This window comes from Hemitrygon akajei, chromosome 14 (assembly GCF_048418815.1).
Source record: "Hemitrygon akajei chromosome 14, sHemAka1.3, whole genome shotgun sequence".
Taxonomy (NCBI): Eukaryota; Metazoa; Chordata; class Chondrichthyes; order Myliobatiformes; family Dasyatidae; genus Hemitrygon; species Hemitrygon akajei.
Genome location: NC_133137.1, coordinates 39,054,599 through 39,073,675, shown reverse-complemented (window position 1 = coordinate 39,073,675; position 19,077 = coordinate 39,054,599). Strand labels below are relative to the sequence as shown.

Below are 19,077 nucleotides of genomic sequence, written 5' to 3'. Positions count from 1 at the left end.
GAGCCACACATTTAACTCTATAATCTTCTTGACCCTATGCCATTTTACACGTGGCTCAGATAGTAATCCAGAGATTACCACCTTTTTGGTTCTGCTTTGGAAGTCTTGGATTCTGCTGGTTTTAAATAGTAAGTTCTATTTAATGTAATAATTGAAGAAATTGGAATTCCAAACACGGGTGATTATTTCAGTCTAACAGCAAGAAATCCTTTACGTGTGATGATAACCTCATAACAAGTAGCTCATGTGTAGACAAGTTTGATAATATATCTATTCTTAGCATTGATACAGAATCAATAGGCTTGGAGGCCAAATGACTTCTCCCTGCTTATTTTCTTATGTAGTGTCTCTATATAATGCATGTTGTTTTGGTGAATATTGTTTATTGTCATAGTGTTCTACAGTGCAGAAGCAGGTTCCTTAGCCCAGCCTGTCCATGACTATCAGAATGCCTATCTGAGGTGGTCTCATTTGCCTGCATTTGACCCAAATCTCTCTAAACCTATCCTATCCATGTATCTCTCCAAGTGACTTTCAAACACACTAATTATACCTGCCTCTACCACTTTGGCAGCTTGCTCCACACACCACGGTACTCTCTGTGGAAAAAACCTGTGCCTCCTGCTTTTAGATGCCCCTCCCCTGGGATAAAGGCCATGACCATTCACCCACCTCAAGATGATATGGGACTGTTTGGAGATCAGATGACCATGAGAAATTCTCTTCACTGGCGGCGGGGGCTTTCAGCTGGCGCTATGGAGTCCCTTACGTTGTTCACGCACAGTTGTAAAGATAAATATTGGCTTTATTTGTCACGTGTACATTGAAACATCGAAGGATATAGTAAGATGCATCACTTGTACCTGTATGTCTCTGGTGGAAGATGGGAGGGAATCAGAGCACCCAGAGGAAACCCACATGGTCATGGGGAGAATATGTTCCTTCCAGACAGCAGCAGGAGTTGAGACCTGCCTACTGGTATTGTAAAGTGTTAAACTACCCTTTGTGTTAGGGTGCCACCCATTAATATTACTGATTGATATCTGAGTCAGGATGAGTGAGCTAGACTTCTCCAGATGGCCTGCTTTATCTGCAAGCAGCTGGAAACGGGTGCAGTGTCCTGAAGTAATGAATGCAATCGGAGATGTTTCATTGAGTTTGGATGTTTATCACTATGCAATTTTGTGCTTGTTTTTTGGCTGATTGTGGAGAATTTGATGAAAAATGCTTCAGACATTGGCAGTATTCCAAGATCAGTTTGCTGTGATTCAGTCCAGTGCAAAATATCCAGAAGGATAGCACATTTGAAACCTGTTGAACATTGAAAGGCCTCAACAGAGTGGATGTGGAGAGGATGTTTCCTATGGTGGGGAGAGTCTAGGAACAGAGGGCACTGCTTCAGAATAGAGGGGCGTCCATTTAGAACAGAGATGAGGAGGGATTTCTTTAGAGGGTGGCGAGGTCAGGTCATTGGATATATTTAAGGCAGAGGTTGATAGGTTCCTGATTAGTCAGGGTGTGAAATGTTATGGGGAGATGGCAGGAGATTGCGGCTGAGAGGGAATTGGATCAGCCATTAGGAACTCAGCGGGTCAGGCATGGAGAGGAATAAGCAGTCGACATTTCAGCCTAAGGCTCTTCATCAGGACAAGAAAGGAAGGGGGAGAGTCCAGAATGAAAAGGTGGGGGAAGGGGAGGAGTACGAGTTGGCAGGTGATGGGTGAGACCAGGTGAGGGGGAAGAAGTGAGAGGCTGGGAGATGATAGGTGGAATCTGACAGGAGCGGAGTGTGGAGAATGGGAGAAAGGGAAAGCTGAAGGGAACCAGAGTGAGGAGGAGAAGAGAAGGGGTAAGAGGGGAACCTGACAGGGGAATGTAAAAGGGAGAGGGGGAGAAATTACGAGAAGTTGTAGAAATCGATGTTCATGCCATTAGGCTGAAGACTACCCAGATGAACTATGAGATGTTGCTCCTCCAACCTGTGAGTGTCCTCATTGTGGCAGTAGAGGTGGCCATGGACCAGGAGGATGACACTGAACAGAAAGCAGTATAAATATGGCATTCTTACATAGTAAAACTGAGCAAACTGTCTTCCAGCTGTGTTAATTTGCACTAGACTACAGAAGGTGATATTGAGACTACTGTTAGAAGCTCGGTCAAAGAGATGACCCTGAGGTATTATGACCTCACAGTTCACTGAAGAACAGTTGTTATTGAAGCAAAGTTGCTAGCAGCTTCATATGTCCACTGAATGGCAATTCATCCATAAAATATAGTCACAGAGCACAGAAACAGGCCCTTTGGCCCATCTGGTCCATGCCGAACAATTATGTGTCACAAAAATAGACCAGCTGGACAATACAAACATTTATGTCAGGATGCTGTTCATTGACTATAGCTCAACATTTAACACCATCATTCCCACAATCCTGATTGATAAGTTACAGAACCTGGGTCTTTGTACCTCCCTCTGCAATTGGATCCTTGACTTCCTAACCAGAAGACCACAATCTGTGCAGATTGGTGATAACATCTCCTCCTCGCTGACGATCAACACTGGTGCACCTCAGGGGTGTGTGGGTTAGCCCACTGCTGTACTTTTTCTATAGCCGTGACTGTGTGGCTAGGCATAGCTCAAATACCATCTATTAATTTGCTGCTGATACAACCATTGTTGGTAGAATTTCAGATGGAAACGAGAGGATTTACAGGAGCGACATATACCAACTAGTGGAGTGGTGTTGCAGCAACAACCTGGCACTCAACGTCAGTATGACTAAGGAGTTGGTTGTGGTCTTAGGGAAGGGTAAGATGAAGGAACACATACCAATTCTCATAGAGGGATCAGAAGTGGAGAATGAGAGCAGTTTTAAGTTCCTGGGTGTCAAAATCTCTGAGGACCTAACCTGGTCCCAACATATCGATGCAGGTTTAAAGAAGGCAAGACAGCGACTACATTAGGAGTTTGAAGAGATTTGGTATGTCAATAAATACACTCAAAAACTTCTGTAGATGTACTGTGGAGAGCATTCTGACAGGCTGCATCACTTCTAGTATGGTGGGGGTGGCGGCTACTGTACAGGACCGAAAGAAGCTGCAGAGGGTTGTAAATTTTTTTTCGGCTTCATCTTGGGTACTAGCCTACAAAGTACCCAGGACATCTTCAAGGAGTGGTATCTCAGAAAGGCAGTGTCTATTATTAAGGACCCCAGCACCCAGGTTATGTCCTTTTCTCACTGTTACCATCAGGTAAGAGGTACCGGAGCCCGAAGGCTCTCATTCAGTGATTCAGGAACAGCTTCTTCCCTCTGCCATCCGATTCCTAAATGGACATTGAACCGGTGAACACTACCTCGCTTTTTAAATATACATTATTTCTGTTTTTGCATGTTTTTTAAATCTATTCAATTTATGTATACTGTAATTGATTTATTTGATTATTTATTATTTTTATTTTTATTTTATTTTATTTTTTTCTCTTCTAGATTATGTACTGCATTGAATTGCTGCTGCTAACTTAACAAATTTCTCATCACATGCCGGTAATAATAAAACTGATTCTGAAAATTTGTGAATCCTCACCCTTCTTTCTCCTGACCTTGCCTTCTCTCCCCAAGCTCCAGCCCAGCTGTGGGTTAGAATCCCTGTGGAATCCGTGGTTGACACAGTGGGGATTAACGCCATTTCCTTGTTGCTTGTGCAGGTGAAGCAGATCATGGAGGAAGCAGTCACCAGGAAGTTCGTACATGAGGACAGCAGCCACATTATCTCCTTCTGTGGTAAGTCTCGGTACCCTGCCCATTTGTGAGGAGCTCAGAGTGAGGGAAACACTGTCGGCTGGAAAGGTGCAGAGAAGGTGCAAGAGAACATTACTGGGACTGAAGGACTTAAGCTATAAGGAGAGGCTGGATAGTGGGACTCCTTTCTCTGGAACAAAGGAAGCTGACGGATGACCTTACAGAGGCTCAGAAAATTGTGGAAGTTGTAGATAAGGTGGATGGTCATTTTTTTCCCGGGGTAGGAGAGTCTGGACTTAAGGAGAGTGAGGAATGATTTAAAAAGGTCTTGAGGAGATGCTTTCCCACACAGGGTGATAGATGTACAGAATGAACTGCCAGGTGTGGGTACAGTTACAATGTGTAAAAGATATTGAGGCAGGTACATGGGTAGGAAAGGTTCAGAGCTCAGATTCCCTATTTTTTTAATGCCATGGATCAATACTGTTAAGGAAGGGGTCCATGGACCCCAGGTTGAGAACCCCTGTATTAGAGAGATATATGGGCTAAATGTTCTCCCACAGACATTTGGATACATGCACACTTAGAGAGGGATAGGGGCCAAAGATTTCCTCTTAGACATCACGATAGATACAAAAGCATAAAAGCACATACTGTACCGTCAGTACATTCTTGGGAAGCTCCATGTTTGCCCTTCCTTTCAAGGTGACTTGTCATTTTCCAACAACAAATCTTCCTTGTCAGCCTTGTTGAGTATTTGTTACTCTGAGTACAAGAGTGGAGACAGTAAGTACAGAGAGCCCTGGTGAGTCTGCGTATATACACGTCTGGTCACCCTACTTAATGAAGAGCGTGTGTGGTAGAGAGACTGCAGCAGAGGTTCACCAGACTGATTCTTGACATGGTGGGCCTGTCAAGGTTAAACAGTCCAGCTTGTTCTGTGAAAACCAAATACTGGAAAACTGACAAAAAACAAACGGAATATGTCAGAAACACTCAGCAGGTCAGGCAGTATCTACATAGAAACATAGAAAACATACAGCACAATACAGGCCCTTCGGCCCACAAAGCTATGCCAAACATGTTCTTACTTCAGAAATTACCTAGGGTTACCCATAGCCCTCTATTTTTCTAAGCTCCATGTAGTCATCCAGGAGTCTCTTCAAAGACCCTGTTGTTTCCGCCTCCACCGCTGTCGCTGGCAGCCCATTCCACATACTCACCACTCTCTATGTAAAAAAAACTTACCCCTGACATCTCCTCTGTACCTACTTCCAAGCACCTTAAAAAAAAAATGCCTTCATACCGAGGGGGAAAGCCTCTGACTATCCACACGATCAATGCCTCTCGTTTATCTTGTACACCGCTATCAGGTCACCTCTCATCCTCCGTCGATCCAAGGAGAAAAGGCTGAGTTCATTGAACCTATTCTCTTAAGGCACGCTCCCCAATACAGGCAGCATCCTTGTAAATCTCCTCTGTACCCTTTCTACGTCCTTCCTGTAGTGAGGCGACCAGAATTGTGCACAGTACTCCAAGTGGGGTCTGACCAGGGTCCAATCTAGCTGCAACATTACCTCTCGGCTCTTAAACTCAATCCCATGATTGATGAAGGCCAATACACCGTATGCCTTGTTAACCACAGAGTCAACCTGCGCAGCAGCTTTGAGTATCCTATAGGCTTGGACCCCAAGATCCCTCTGATCCTCCACACTGCCAAGAGTCTTACCATTAATGTTATATTCTGCCATCATATTTGACCTACCAAAATGAAACACCTCACACTTATCTGGGTTGAACTCCATCTGCCACTTCTCAGTCCAGTTTTGCATCCTATCAATGTCCTGTTGTAACCTCTGACAGCCCTCCACACTATCCACAACACCCCCAACCTTTGTATCAACTGCAAATTTACTAACCCCTCCCTCCACTTCCTCATCCTGGTCATTTATAAAAATCACAAAGAATAGGAGTCCCAGAACAGATCCCTGAGGCACACCACTGGTCACTGGCCTCCATGCAGAATATGACCCGTCTACAACCACTCTTTGCCTTCTGTGGGCAAGCCAGTTCTGGATCCACAAAGCAATGTCCCTTGGATCCCATGCCTCCCTACTTTCTCAATAAGCCTTGCATGGGGTATCTTATCAAGTGCCTTGCTAAAATCCATATACACTACATCTACGGCTCTAGCTTCATCAATGTGTTTAGTCACATCCTCAAAAAATTCAAACAGGCTCATAAGGCACGACCTGCCTTTGACAAAGCCATGCTGACTATTCCTAATCACATTATGTCTCTCCAAATGTTCATAAATCCTGCCTCTCAGGATCTTCTCCATCAAATTACCAACCACTGAAATAAGACTCACTGGTTTATAATTTCTTGGGCTATCTCTACTCCCTTTCTTGAATAAGGGAACAACATCCACAACCCTCCAATCCTCCGGAACCTCTCCCGTCCTCATTGATGATGACCATTGCCAGAGGCTCAGCAATCTCCTCTCTCGCTTCCCACAGTAGCCTGGGGTACATCCCTTCCTGTCCTGGTGACTTATCCAACTTGATGCTTTCCAAAAGCTCCAGCACATCCTCTTCCTTAATATCTCTTCAGACCACTGCAAGTCATCCCTACAATCGCCAAGATCCTTTTCCGTACTGAATATTGAAGCAAAGTATTCATTGAGGACCTCCGCTATTTCTTCCGGTTCCATACACACTTTTCCACTGTCACACTTGATTGGTCCTATTCTCTCACGTCTTATCCTCTTGCTCTTCACATACTTGTAGCGTGCCTTGGGATTTTCCTTAATCCTGTCCGCTAAGGCCTTCTCATGGCCCCTTCTAGCTCTCCTAATTTCATTCTTAAACTCCTTCCTGCTAGCCTCATAATCTCCTAGATTCCAATCATTACCTAGTTTTTTGAACCTTTCATAAGCTCTTCTTTTCTTCTTGACTAGATTTACAACAGCCTTTGTACACCATGGATCTTGTACCCTACCACCTTTTCCATGTCTTATTGGAATCTACCTACTCAGAACCCCATGCAGATATCCCCTGAATATTTGCTACATTTCTTCCATATGTTTCCCTGAGAACATCTGTTTCCAATTTATGCTTCCAAATTCCTGATAGCCTCATATTTCCCCTTACTCTAATTAAATGTTTCCCTAACTTGTCTGTTCCTATCCCTCTCTAATGGTAAAGGAGATAGAATTGTGATAACTCTCTCCAAAATGCTCTCCCACTGAGAGATCTGACACCTGACCAGGTTCATTTCCCAATACCAAATCAAGTACAGCCTCTCCTCTTGTAGGCTTATCTACATATTGTGACAAGAAACCTTCCTGAACACACTTAACAAACTCTACCCCATCTAAACCCCTCAATTTAGGGAGATGCGGATCAATAATTGGGAAATTAAAATCTCCCACCATAACAACCCTGTTATTATTACTCCTTTCCAGAATCTGTCTCCCTATCTGCTTCTCGATGTCCCTGTTACTATTGGGTGGTCTATAAAAAACACCCAGTAGAGTTATTGACCCCTTCCTATTCCTAACTTCCACCCACAGAGACTCCGTAGACAATCCCTCTATGACTTCCACCTTTTCTGCAGCCGTGACACTATCTCTGATCAACAGTGTCATGCCCCCACCTCTTTTGCCTCCCTTCCTCTCCTTTCTGAAACAGATAAAGCCTGGCACTTGAAGTAACCATTCCTGCCCCTGCACCATCCAAGTCTCTGTAATGGCCACAACATCATAGCTCCAAGTGCTGATCCACATTCTAAACTTATCCACTTCATTCATAATACTCCTCACATTAAAATAGACACATCTCAAACCATCGGACTGAGTGCTTCCCCTCTCTATCACCTGCCTATCCTCCCTTTCACACTGTCTCTATTTGTGAGCCAACCTCCCTTTCCTCCATCACTTCAGTTTGGTCCCCACCCCCCAGCAATTCTAGTTTAAACTCTCCCCAATAGCCTTAGCGAACCTCCCTGGCAGGATATTGGTCACCCTGAGATTCAAGTACAACCCGTCCTTTTTGTACGGGTCACACCTGCCCCAAAAGAGGTCCCAATGATCCAGTTATTTGAATCCCCACCCCCTGCTCCAATCCCTCAGCCACGCATTTATCCTCCACCTCTTTCTATTCCAATACTCATTGTCACGTGGCACAGGTAGTAATCCCGAGATTACTACCTTTTAGGTCCTGCTTCTCAATGTCTTTCCTTCACCTCTTCAATAACTTCCAATTCCCCGGCCCCGACTGCTTCATTTTTATCATAGATGTTCAATCCTTATACACCTCCATCCCCCATTAAGAAGGCCTCAAAGCCCTCCGCTACTCTTTGGATAACAGACCCCACCAGTTCCCCAGCACCACCACACTCCTCTAGTTGGAAGGAGCTTGTTCTAACTCTCAGTAACTTCTCCTTTGGTTCTTCCCACTTTCTCCAGATCAAGGGCGTAGCCATGGGCACTCGCATGGGCCCCAGCTATGCCTGCCTCTTTGTGGGTTATGTGGAACAGTCTATGCTCCAAATCTATACTGGCACCACTCCCCAACTTTTTCTCCGCTACATTGACGACTACATTGGTGCTGCTTCCTGCACCCATGCTGAGCTCGTCAATTTCATCAACTTTGCCTCTAACTTTCACCCAGCCCTTAAATTCACTTGGTCCATCTCGGACAGTTTTCTCCCCATTCTTGATCTCTCTGTCTCCATCTCTGGAGACAGACTATCCACTGACATCTTCTACAAACCCACTGACTCCCATAACTATCTTGACTATACCTCTTCCCACACTGCCCAATGCAAAAATGCCATTCCCTATTCCCAGTTCCTCCGTTTCCGCCGCATCTGCTCCCAGGATGAGGCTTTCCATTCCAGGACTTCTCAAATGTCCTCTTTCTTTCAGGATCGTGGTTTCCCTTATGGCATCATCAAAGATGTCCACACCCGCATCTCCTCCACTTCCCGCACTTCAGCCCTTAACCCATCCTCCCGTCACCACAACAGGGACAGGGTTCCCCTTGTCCTCAGCTACCACCCCACCAGCCTCCGGATCCAACACATTATCCTCCGCAACTTCTGCCACCTTCAACAGGACCCCACCACCAAGCACATCTTTCCCTCCCTACCCCTCTCAGCTTTTCGCAGGGATCGTTCCCTCCGTGATTACCTGGTCCACATGTCCCTCCCCACAGAACTCCCACCTGGCACTTATCCCTGCAAGCGCAAATGCTACACCTGTCCCCACACCTCCCCCCTTACCACCATTCCGGGCCCCAGACAGTCCTTCCAGGTGAGGCAACACTTCAACTGCTTGTCTGCTGGAGTCGTCTTGCATCTGGTGCTCCCGGTGTGGCCTCCTCTACATCGGCGAGACTCGACGCAGATTCGGGTACCGCTTCGTCGAGCACCTACTCCATCCGTCACAATAGACAGGACCTCCAGTTGCCACCCACTTCAACTCTGCCTCTCATTCCCATCTAGATATGTCCATACATGGCCTCCTCTACTGCCATGATAAGGCTAAACTCAGGTTGGAGGAGCAACACCTCATATACCGTCTGGGTAGCCTCCAGCCTGGTGGTATGAACATTGAATTCTCCAATTGCCGGTAATTCCCTCCCCCTCCCCCTTCCCCTTCCCCTATCCCAGGTCCCTCTCTGCCTCTTTCCCCTTCCAACTTTCTGCTTCTTTATCTCTACAGTTCTTTCATGCTTATCCCCTCCCCCCTTTATCTTTCCTCTGATTGGTTTTCCACCTGGTGCCTCTAGGCCCTACCCCCCTCCCCTATCTCTATTACTGGGCTTCAGCCCTCTCTTCCCCCCCCCCCCCCCATTCCTGATGAAGGGTCTCGGCCCGAAACTTTGGCTACTCTTTTCTCACGGATGCTGCCTGACTTGCTGAGTTTTTCCAACGTTGTGTACGTATTCTTTGATCCACAGCATCTGCAGTTGTATTTTTGTGTTTCAACTTCTTTCCTAACTCCCTGTAGTCTGTTTTCAGTACCTCCTCCCTTTTCCTACCTATGTCGTTGGTACCAATATGTACCACGACCTCTGGCTGTCTCCTTACCACTTCAAGATATCATGGACACAATCAGAAACATCCCAGACCCTGGCATTTGGGAGGCAAACTACCATCCACGTTCCTTTCTTGCGTCCACAGAATCACCTATCTGACCCCCTAACTATAGAATCCCCTATAACTGCTGCCATCCTCTTCCTTTCCCTACCCTTCTGAGCCACAGGGCCAGACTCTGTGCCAGAGGCATGACCACTGTTGCTTCCCCCAGGTAGGCCGTCCTCCCCAACAATACTCAAGCAGGAGTACTTATTGTTAAGGGGGACAGCCACTGGGGTACTCTTTAGTACTTGCTTCTTACCCTTCCCTCTCCTGACTGTTACCCACTTCTCTGTCTCCTGTGGTCCCGGGGTGACTACCTGTCTATAGCTCCTCTCTATCACCTCCTCACTCTCCCTGACCAGACGAAGGTCATCGAGCTGCAGTTCCAGTTCCTTAAAGCGGTCCCTAAGGAGCTGCAGCTCGACGAACCTGGTGCAAATGTGGTCGTCCGGGAGGCCGTGAGTCTTCAGGACCTCCCGCATCTGACACCAAGCACAGAAAACCAGCCTCACACACATACTTGCTGTCTTTATTTTAAACAGATAAACTACCCTTTATCTCCGAAGCCCAGCTGAGCCAAATCCTTCCTACTCTGTCTCCCTTTGCTCCATCACCCGCTCCTCCAACTCCCGCTCTGTAAGTCTGTCTTCCTTTTTAAACTCCTTCCATTGTTCTCACTGGCCGACCTCCACGTGCTTACATAGTCGTACCCCGTTCAAACTGCTGAAAAATAACCGTCACCTTTTCAACTCTGCTCGCTTTTAAACACTTCCCGCTGTTCTGACTGGCTGATCTCCACGCGCTTGTGCAGTCATGCCCCATTTAACTGCTGAAGAAATAACTGGAAAGAAAACAGTTCCATGAGAACTGGGGCAGCAGGATAGCACGTCAGATTTAGGTAGCAGAGAAGGTAGAGATGGGTAGATCAAAGGGAATATCTGTGATAGGGCAAGGCCAAATGTCTTACTGTGGTAGTGTAAGTGCAGGGACGATCAAGTTAAGCTATGTTGTCTGCACAGCTAGTGGTTGATTGTAAAGTATGTCTGGCAGGTCAGTGTACAAAACCCAACAGAAAATTGAGTCAAAATGAATGCAGGAGATCAGAGCCAAAGAGGTCAAGGTGGGAGTGCGATGGGAAACTAAAGTAGCAGGGTTGTGGATATAGAAGCTTTAGAGAGAGTGCAGAGCAGATTTGCCAGTTTGCTGCGGAGAGGATTTGCCGGGGTGCTGCGGAGGGGATTTGCCGGGGTGCTGCGGAGGGGATTTGCCAGGGTGCTGCGTAGGGGATTTGCCAGTTTGCTGCGGAGGGGATTTGCCAGGGTGCTGCGGAGTGTAAGAAACTTGGGGACTTGTAAGAAAGTCCCCAGGTGGCGAAGTTTCTTACAAGTACATTTACAGGTTAAGTCTATCAGGTGGTCGAATCTGTCGCTGCGATCTACGTAGCTCCGGCTGCAATTGCACAGATGCCGGTGGTGGTGATTGCACAGGTGCCGGAGGTGGTGATTGCACCGGAGACGGAGGTTGTGCTGGTTCTGGCCTAACTGGAGGTGTCGGGGATCCCTCACGTGTGTGCGAGGCGCCCGGAATAGACGCGTACGAGATGCCTGGTACATGAGCATCGTGAGGAGTCTGTGTGGGGCACGGTGTGCGCGGTGTCACCTCGGGTACAGGGTTCATATTTACCGTGGAGTGTATGGGGTAGTGGTCTGCTGCTCCGGCGGGCGCCAGGTCGCGGACAGAGACCGTGTCCTCCCGCCCATCAGGCAAGACCACGTAGGCATACTGGTGGTTAGCATGCAGAAGATGAACCCTCTCGACCAGCGGGGAGTATTTATTACTCCTCACATGTTTTCGGAGCAGCACTGGCCCTGGAGACGTCAGCCAAACTGGTAGGGTGGTCCCAGTGACAGACTTCCTGGGAAAAGAGAATAGGCGTTCGTGAGGGGTGGCATTGGTGGACGTACACAACAGGGAGCGGATAGAGTGGAGTGCCTCAGGGAGGACCTCCTGCCATCGGGAGACCGGCAACCCTTTTGACCTAAGGTCTAAAAGTGTGGCCTTCCACACCGTGGCATTCTCCCTCTCCACCTGTCCATTCCCCCGGGGATTATAACTCCTGGTTCGACTAGTAGCAATGCCCCTAGCTAGCAGGAACCGGCGCAACTCGTCACTCATAAAGGAGGACCCTGTATCACTGTGGATATAGCAGGGATATCCGAACAGAGTGAAGAGCTGGCGCAGGGCTTTTATGATGGACGTGGTAGTGGTGTTGGGGCAGGGAATGGCAAAGGGGAATTGCGAGTACTCGTCAATAATACTGAGAAAATAGACATTGCAGTCAGTGGAGGGAAGGGGGCCCTTAAAGTCAACACTCAGTCGCTCAAAAGGGCGGGTGGCCTTGACAAGCTGTGCAGTGTCAGGACGGTAGAAGTGCGGTTTGCACTCAGCGCAGATCTGGCAGTCCCTGGTCATCGTCCTGATGTCCTCTAGGGAGTACGGCAGGTTCTGGGCTTTAACGAAATGGTAAAATCGGGTGACCCCTGGATGGCAAAGTTGGGCATGAAGGGCATACAGCTGGTCGAGCTGTGCGCTAGCACACGTTCCCCGGGATAGGGCATCATAGGGCTCATTGAGTCTGCCAGGCCGGTACAGGATATCATAATTGTAGGTGGAGAGTTCTATTCTTCACCGCAAAATTTTATCATTTTTGATTTTGCCCCGCTGTTGGCTGCTGAACATGAACGCAACCGAGCGCTGGTCGGTCAGCAAGGTGAACCTTTTGCCGGCGAGATAGTGCCTCCAGTGCCTAATGGCTTCCACTATGGCCTGGGCTTCTTTCTCCACCGCGGAGTGCCGAAGTTCAGAGCCTTGAAGGGTACGAGAAAAGAATGCCACTGGTCTGCCTTCCTGATTGAGGGTAGCGGCAAGCGCGAAATCGGAGGCGTCACTCTCTACTTGGAAGGGAATGGTCTCGTCCACCACATGCATCGTTGCTTTGGCAATGTCCCCTTTAATGCAGCTGAAGGCCGCGCAGGCCTCAGCAGAGAGGGGAAAAGTGGTAGACTTGACCAGGGGGCGGGCCTTGTCTGTGTAATGGGGGACCCATTGGGCATAATAGGAAAAAAAACCCAGGCACCGCCGGAGGGCTTTGAGAGTGGTGGGAAGAGGGAGTTCTAACAGGGAGTTCTACCGTAACAGCATACGGTCGGGGTCAGGGCCAATGACCCCATTTTCCACGAGATACCCAAGGATAGCGAGTCAGATGGTTCTGAACACACACTTGTCCCTGTTATAAGTAAGGTTCAAAGCTTCGGCCACTTGGAAAAATCGTTGGAGGTTGGCGTCGTGATCCGACCAGTGGCGACCACAGATGGTGATGTTATCTAGATAGGGAAATGTGGCCTTCAGGTTGTACTGGTCCACCATCCGGTCCATTTCCCTCTGGAAGACTGAGACACCATTGGTGACACCAAATGGGACGCACAGGAAGTGATAGAGCCTGCTGCCCGCCTTGAAGGTGGTGTAGGGGCGGTCCTCTGGGCGGATGGGGAGCTGGTGATAAGCGGATTTCAGATCTATCGTCGAGTACACCTTGTACTGAGCTATCTGGTTGACCATATCCGCGATGCGGGGTAGGGGTTACGCGTCAGGCAGCGTGAATCTATTGATGGTCTGACTATAGTCCACAACCATCCTATTTTTCTGCCCAGTCCGAACAACAACCACCTGGGACCGCCAAGGGCTTGTGCTTGGCTCGATGATCCCCTCCCCGAGCAGCCGTTGCACCTCTGACTGAATGAAGGCCCTGTCCCCTGCGCTGTACCTCCTGCTTTTAGTCGCCACCGGTTTACAGTTGGGGGTCAGGTTGGTGAACAGCGATGGGGGAGGGATCTTGAGGGTGGAGAGGCTGCAAGTAGTGTCAGTAGCACAGCTATCGGCATGGTGCTGGGCGGGATGTGTGATTCGGTGTGTATGTGCGTGTGGTAACGGAGTATATGGCGAAGTCCCACCAAACTGAGGATTCCTGACAGTGAGTGGTGGGAGGGGCCCGTCATATGCCATAGTCACACTTTCGAGATGGCTCTGGAAGTCCAGGCCCAATAGCACAGGTGCGCACAGTCGAGGCATGACCAGGAACTCAAAGTTCCGATATTCTGTGCCCTGCACCACCAATGTCACTACACAACCCCCCCCCCCCCCCCCCGGATGTCTGTGGAATGCGACCCAGAAGCCAAGGTGATTCTGTGACTTACCGGCCGTGTCACGAGTCCACAGCGTTGCACTGTGTCCGGGTCAATAAAACTCTCAGTGCTGCCTGTGTCCCTCCACCAGGATGTCCATCATTGACCTTGCGAGCTGGTACAGAGCGCTTTGGTCGAGGGTTACGGTGGCCAGAGTTGAAATGCCGTCTTGGTGCCCGGTAAACTCCGGCGAGTCGGGGGCGGGGCATGGTGACGCCGGCAAAGATGGCCGCTCACATCCGGGCATGCAAGATGGTGGCCCCCGCGTCTCAGACGCAGCGCTGCTCGACCCCCGCGCGCGGTTTAGACTTACAGGCTCTGGCAAAATGGCCTGGCTTTCCGCAGCTGGAGCAGGTCGCTTCTCAAGCTGGGCAACTGTTTCGAGAATGTTTCTGAAGCCCACAAAAATAACATAGTTTTTGGTTTGACGAGTTCGGGGAACCGCGACTGGCAGCGACGTTGGCGAATTCACTCGCGGGAACCGATGGCGGCGGGGTCAGAGGCGTCCACGGATCCGGCGGGGAATCGCGTGGCTGGACAGCGTCAGCATTGTGCAGAGCAGCCTCCAGCGTATCAGCCGTCTCGATCGCTGAGCGTAAGGTCAGATCAGCCTTTTCCAGCAGCCGCTGGCACACATACACTGACCTGATTCCGGTCACAAAGGCGTCTCGGACCAAGAGTTCCGCATGCTGTTCCGCCGTGAGCGTTTTGCAGTCACAAGTCCGCACGAGTGCGTGTAGAGCTCGGAGAAATTTGGCGGTCGACTCCGCAGGGCGCTGTCTGCGCGTGGCCAAGCGATGTCTGGCGTAGACGGCGTTCACTGGCCGCAGGTACTGTCTTTTGAGGGTGTCAAGCGCCCCTTCGTAGGTCGAGAGGTCCCTGATGAATGAATAAACTTTTGGGGCGACTCTCGAGAGGAGAATTCTGTGCTTAACAGCGGGGTCAGTTGCACGAACCTCCTCCAATTATGATTGGAAGCATGCAAGCCAGAGTTCAAAGGCAAGAGCTGCTTCAGGGTCTTGGGGGTCCAAATCCAACCGTTCCGGACGTAAAACGGTTTCCATGCTTTAACTTCCAGTCAATAAAATTGATGCACCATCAATAACTCACTCTGAGACATAAGAAGCGAGGTATCGGCTTTTATTGACCGGAAGAATGAACAACACTACATCCTGGAGAATGAGGCCGGGCATCAGGCCTCAATCGCCTTTATACAAGGGTCTGTGGGAGGAGCCACAGAAGCAGTCAGCAGGGGCCACAGGAGCAGTCAGCAGGGGTCTGTGGGAGGAGCCACAGGAGCAGTCCAGACAGGTATATGTAGTTCACCACACCAGGGTGCTGCGGAGGAGATTTACTAGGACGCTGTCTGGATCAGAGAGTATGCCTTATGAGCTCGGACTTCTTGTTTTAGATTGAAGGAGGATGAGAGGAGACTTGAAAGAGGTGTATAAGATGACAAGCATAGAGAGGATAGCCAATTCCTTTATCCCAGGCTGGCACTGGCTTTTACGAGAGGACATACTTTTAAGTTGATTGGATGGCATGTCAGAGTTTGATCGGAGGGCTTGTCAGAGTTTGATAATTTTACGCAGAGGCTGGTGGGAGTGTGGAGAATGCAGTTGGGGTGGTGGTTGAGGTAGATAGGGACTTCTAAGAGACGCTGCTAGGCACGTGGATGTAAAAAAAAATGGAGGGATATGTGAGAAGGAAGGGTTAGATTGATACTGGAGACAGTTAAAAGATCAGCACACCATCCTGAGCCAACGGATCTGTACTGTTCTGTGTTCTAAGAATCAGAAACTCAGTCACTCCTGCAGGCTGAATGATTATCCATTCTGTATTTGGCTCCTCCAGTGTAGAGGAGGCCTCGTCGTGAACACTTCAGTGTTTGCCGACCACAAGACTAGGAGAAGTGAATGGCTGCCTCATCTGCCCAGGCTGTTGCCTCGATTTGGAGGTCGGAGTTACAAGAAGAGTTTGTGTGGACTGGGATTGTATTCCCTGAAACCTAGGAGATTGAGGGCACCATGATGCACTATCAATAACTCCAAAAGACTGGAATTAGAGTAGATACTGAAAGGCTTTTATTAGCAGTAAAACAGAGCAGTAAAATGGAGTACGTCCATGCCAGGTGACTGCCCTGGACTGAGGGAGGAGCAGTGACACAATCACCTTTATCCAGGGGTCTGTGGGAGGAGCCACAGGAGCAGTCAGCAGAGGGGTGAGTCCAGACAGATATACATGGTTTACCACACACCAGGCACCAGATTTTTTGCACAAAGTGTGGTGCATGTTTGGAATTGATGTGGCACATTAACAAAATTTAATAACTGTTTAGATAAGTACATGGATAGGAGAGGTTTAGAGGGCAGTGGTCAGTGGGCCAAACGTGGGTGGATAGGCCTGGGCAAGTTGGGCTGAAGGGCCTGTATTCCTGGTGTGTGACTGTGAATCTGAAGCCACAATGGGTGCCCCGAAAACAGTAAAGGAAACTGGAAGAATTGCACGAAGATTACTGCTTTCCTTGGTGAAAGAGGGATTTGGGTGGGAAGGACAAGGTGAAAAATCAGGCATCAGTTCAGAATCTTATTCTCAAATCTCTGGCATAGGAACCTCTAGTCCTGCTGATCAAAGCACTGCAGAGAGCTTGGAGCTGGCTGCAATGGTCAATGATGTGTACACCTCTGGGACTTTTTTAGAAAGTGTTTCTTTTCACTCTGTGAGAATGGAAGTCCTCAGATATCTCCACACAAGAGATTCTGCAGATGCTAGAAATCCAGCGCAAGGAATATAAAACGCTAGAGGAACTCGGCTGGTCAGGCAGCATCTGTGGAGAGGAATAGACAGTCGACATGTTGAATTGCTCCAGCTTTTTGTATTTGTTACACCAGATATCTGGAGATGTTTGGTTTCTATGGTAACCTAGAGTAAGCAGATTGGCTGTCAGGCCTCTACTAGTGGATTCAGGTCAAGTGGCTATTAGGAGAGGAGAGACTGATGATCGGACGATGAAACTCTGCCATGGATGGTCTCAAGCCCTGCTGAGAAAGGAGGAGGTTTGGGTATGGGGCTAGCAACCCCATCCCGTAAAAACCCTAGGCTATGGAAATGCCAAGAACTCCAAAGACCTCATCCCTCGGAGAGGAGGCTCTTTGCCTAGAACATGTATGAGGTCATATGGTGAAAGCAGAAACCAGAGGGCCGAACAACTATTGGCCCAGGACAGAGAACTCTGGTGGCCAATGCCTCAGTAGAGGTGATGGGCTAAGTAAAGGCAGACTGATGATGTATCCTGCTGATATTCACTGTGAGGTAGCTCCATTAGGAAGGGCTGCAGCCCAGCCTGAGGTGGAAGAAATGAGAACCCATCGAAAAGGAACAGTGGTCTTACTGTTAGTGGATGAAGAATCCCAAGACCTGCCACTACCACCAGCCTGGCAGTGTAGGCCACAGTACGGAGTGAGTTTTAATTGGATTCGGCCCCATTCACCAGACTGCTTATCACAGTGACTGGGAGGCCCCATTTGCTGTAGAATTAATGCGATTGTGGAGATTGGAGAGGCCAGTAATGTGGGTTCTTCATTGATTGCCCATCTGCGCATTAACCTTTCTTTCAGCTCTGTTTATCAGTATCACTGCTGGCCTGGTGGGAGATAGGAATTTGTGTGCTGTTGGATTCTTGAAAGAAGTGCTGTTTCTCACAGGCATCAGGACAGCTGCTTTCAGACTGGTGGTTCTTTAAGACTCTGCAGAGAAGGTTGATTACCAAATCAAACTAGCTTACATACTTGTAACTCAGCAGTCTAAATGGTGAAAATTAGCTGTTTTAAACTGGTTTGATTGATATTCCAATTGAAGCTTCCCTGTAAAAGAGAACTTATGTTAGCAATCTCCACACAGGGCACGAAGAGAGAGAAAAGGACTTAAAATTACTGATGAAGAATTACTGAATGTAAATCCTGATGTAGGGTCTCAACCTGAAATGTCAACTCTTTATTCCCTCCATAGATGCTGCCTGGCCTGCTGAGTTCCTCCAGTTACTCTGGATTTCCAACATTTGCAGAATCTCTTGTGTTTATAATTACTCTTTTTCTTTCTTTCTCTCTCCCCCTCCCTCTCCCCCTCCTCTCTGGGGTATGTTTCTACAGCAATGGTATTGTCCACAGAAGAGCTCCTAGTGTGAAAACCATGGTGTTCTATGAGGAAGGGATAACTACAACTGATCCCAACCTCTCCTGTACAGTGGATCTATTTATTCGCTTCCCTCCAAGTCCTGCTCCCTTATATGCTGGTCAGTCCTATTGCATTTACCACTCACCAAGATCTTAGCCCCCCTCCATTTTGGGGCTCCTCATTTTTAATCACAGTGACATTGACATCCTTCCCACTTTCCCACAATGACTGCTTCCATTTGTAATAATGTATAAGTTGTGGGACTTGCTGAGTAATTGCCCATCCCTGACTGCGTTTGAATGGGTGCCTTGCAATGCCACCTTGAACTGCTGCGGTTTGTGGGCCAGCAGTTCTTCCTGGTGTTTTTACCTATTTCAGGACCAGATGTTATCATGAGGCCAACTGCTAATTATGGGACGTTGAATCTCAACCTCAAGGCTTGCACAGACCTCCAACCCTGGGACTCACTGACCGGGGGGATCACGAGTCTTCATCCTCGGGCCGCAAACCAGTCGTTGACCAGAGGGATCACTGGTCTTCATGGTGTGCTGGGCTGTGCATTTCTGGAGGTGTATCTCCCTCTCCCAATTGTTCGTGCCTGGACTGGTGGAACCTGCAGAGAGTGGTTAACACTGTCCAGTACATCCTAGGCTCGTAAATTCTCTCCATCCAGTCCATGTTCATAATGCATTACATCAGGAAGGCTGACAGATCGTCAGGGACGCCTGCCACCCTGGCCATTCCTTTGCTTTCTTCTACCATCTGGGAGAAAATGTAAG

At 48.5% G+C, this 19,077-nt stretch overlaps 1 protein-coding gene across 1 annotated transcript in view; it reads left to right on the top strand.

The window, feature by feature from the left end:
* Positions 1–19,077, top strand: part of sgsm1a (small G protein signaling modulator 1a) — a 185,368-nt gene that overhangs the window by 29,410 nt on the left and 136,881 nt on the right. Inside the window, exon 3 of the mRNA XM_073065888.1 lies at positions 3,704–3,779. Coding sequence (XP_072921989.1) covers positions 3,704–3,779 — 76 coding nt within the window. The remainder of the gene's footprint in view (positions 1–3,703; positions 3,780–19,077) is intronic.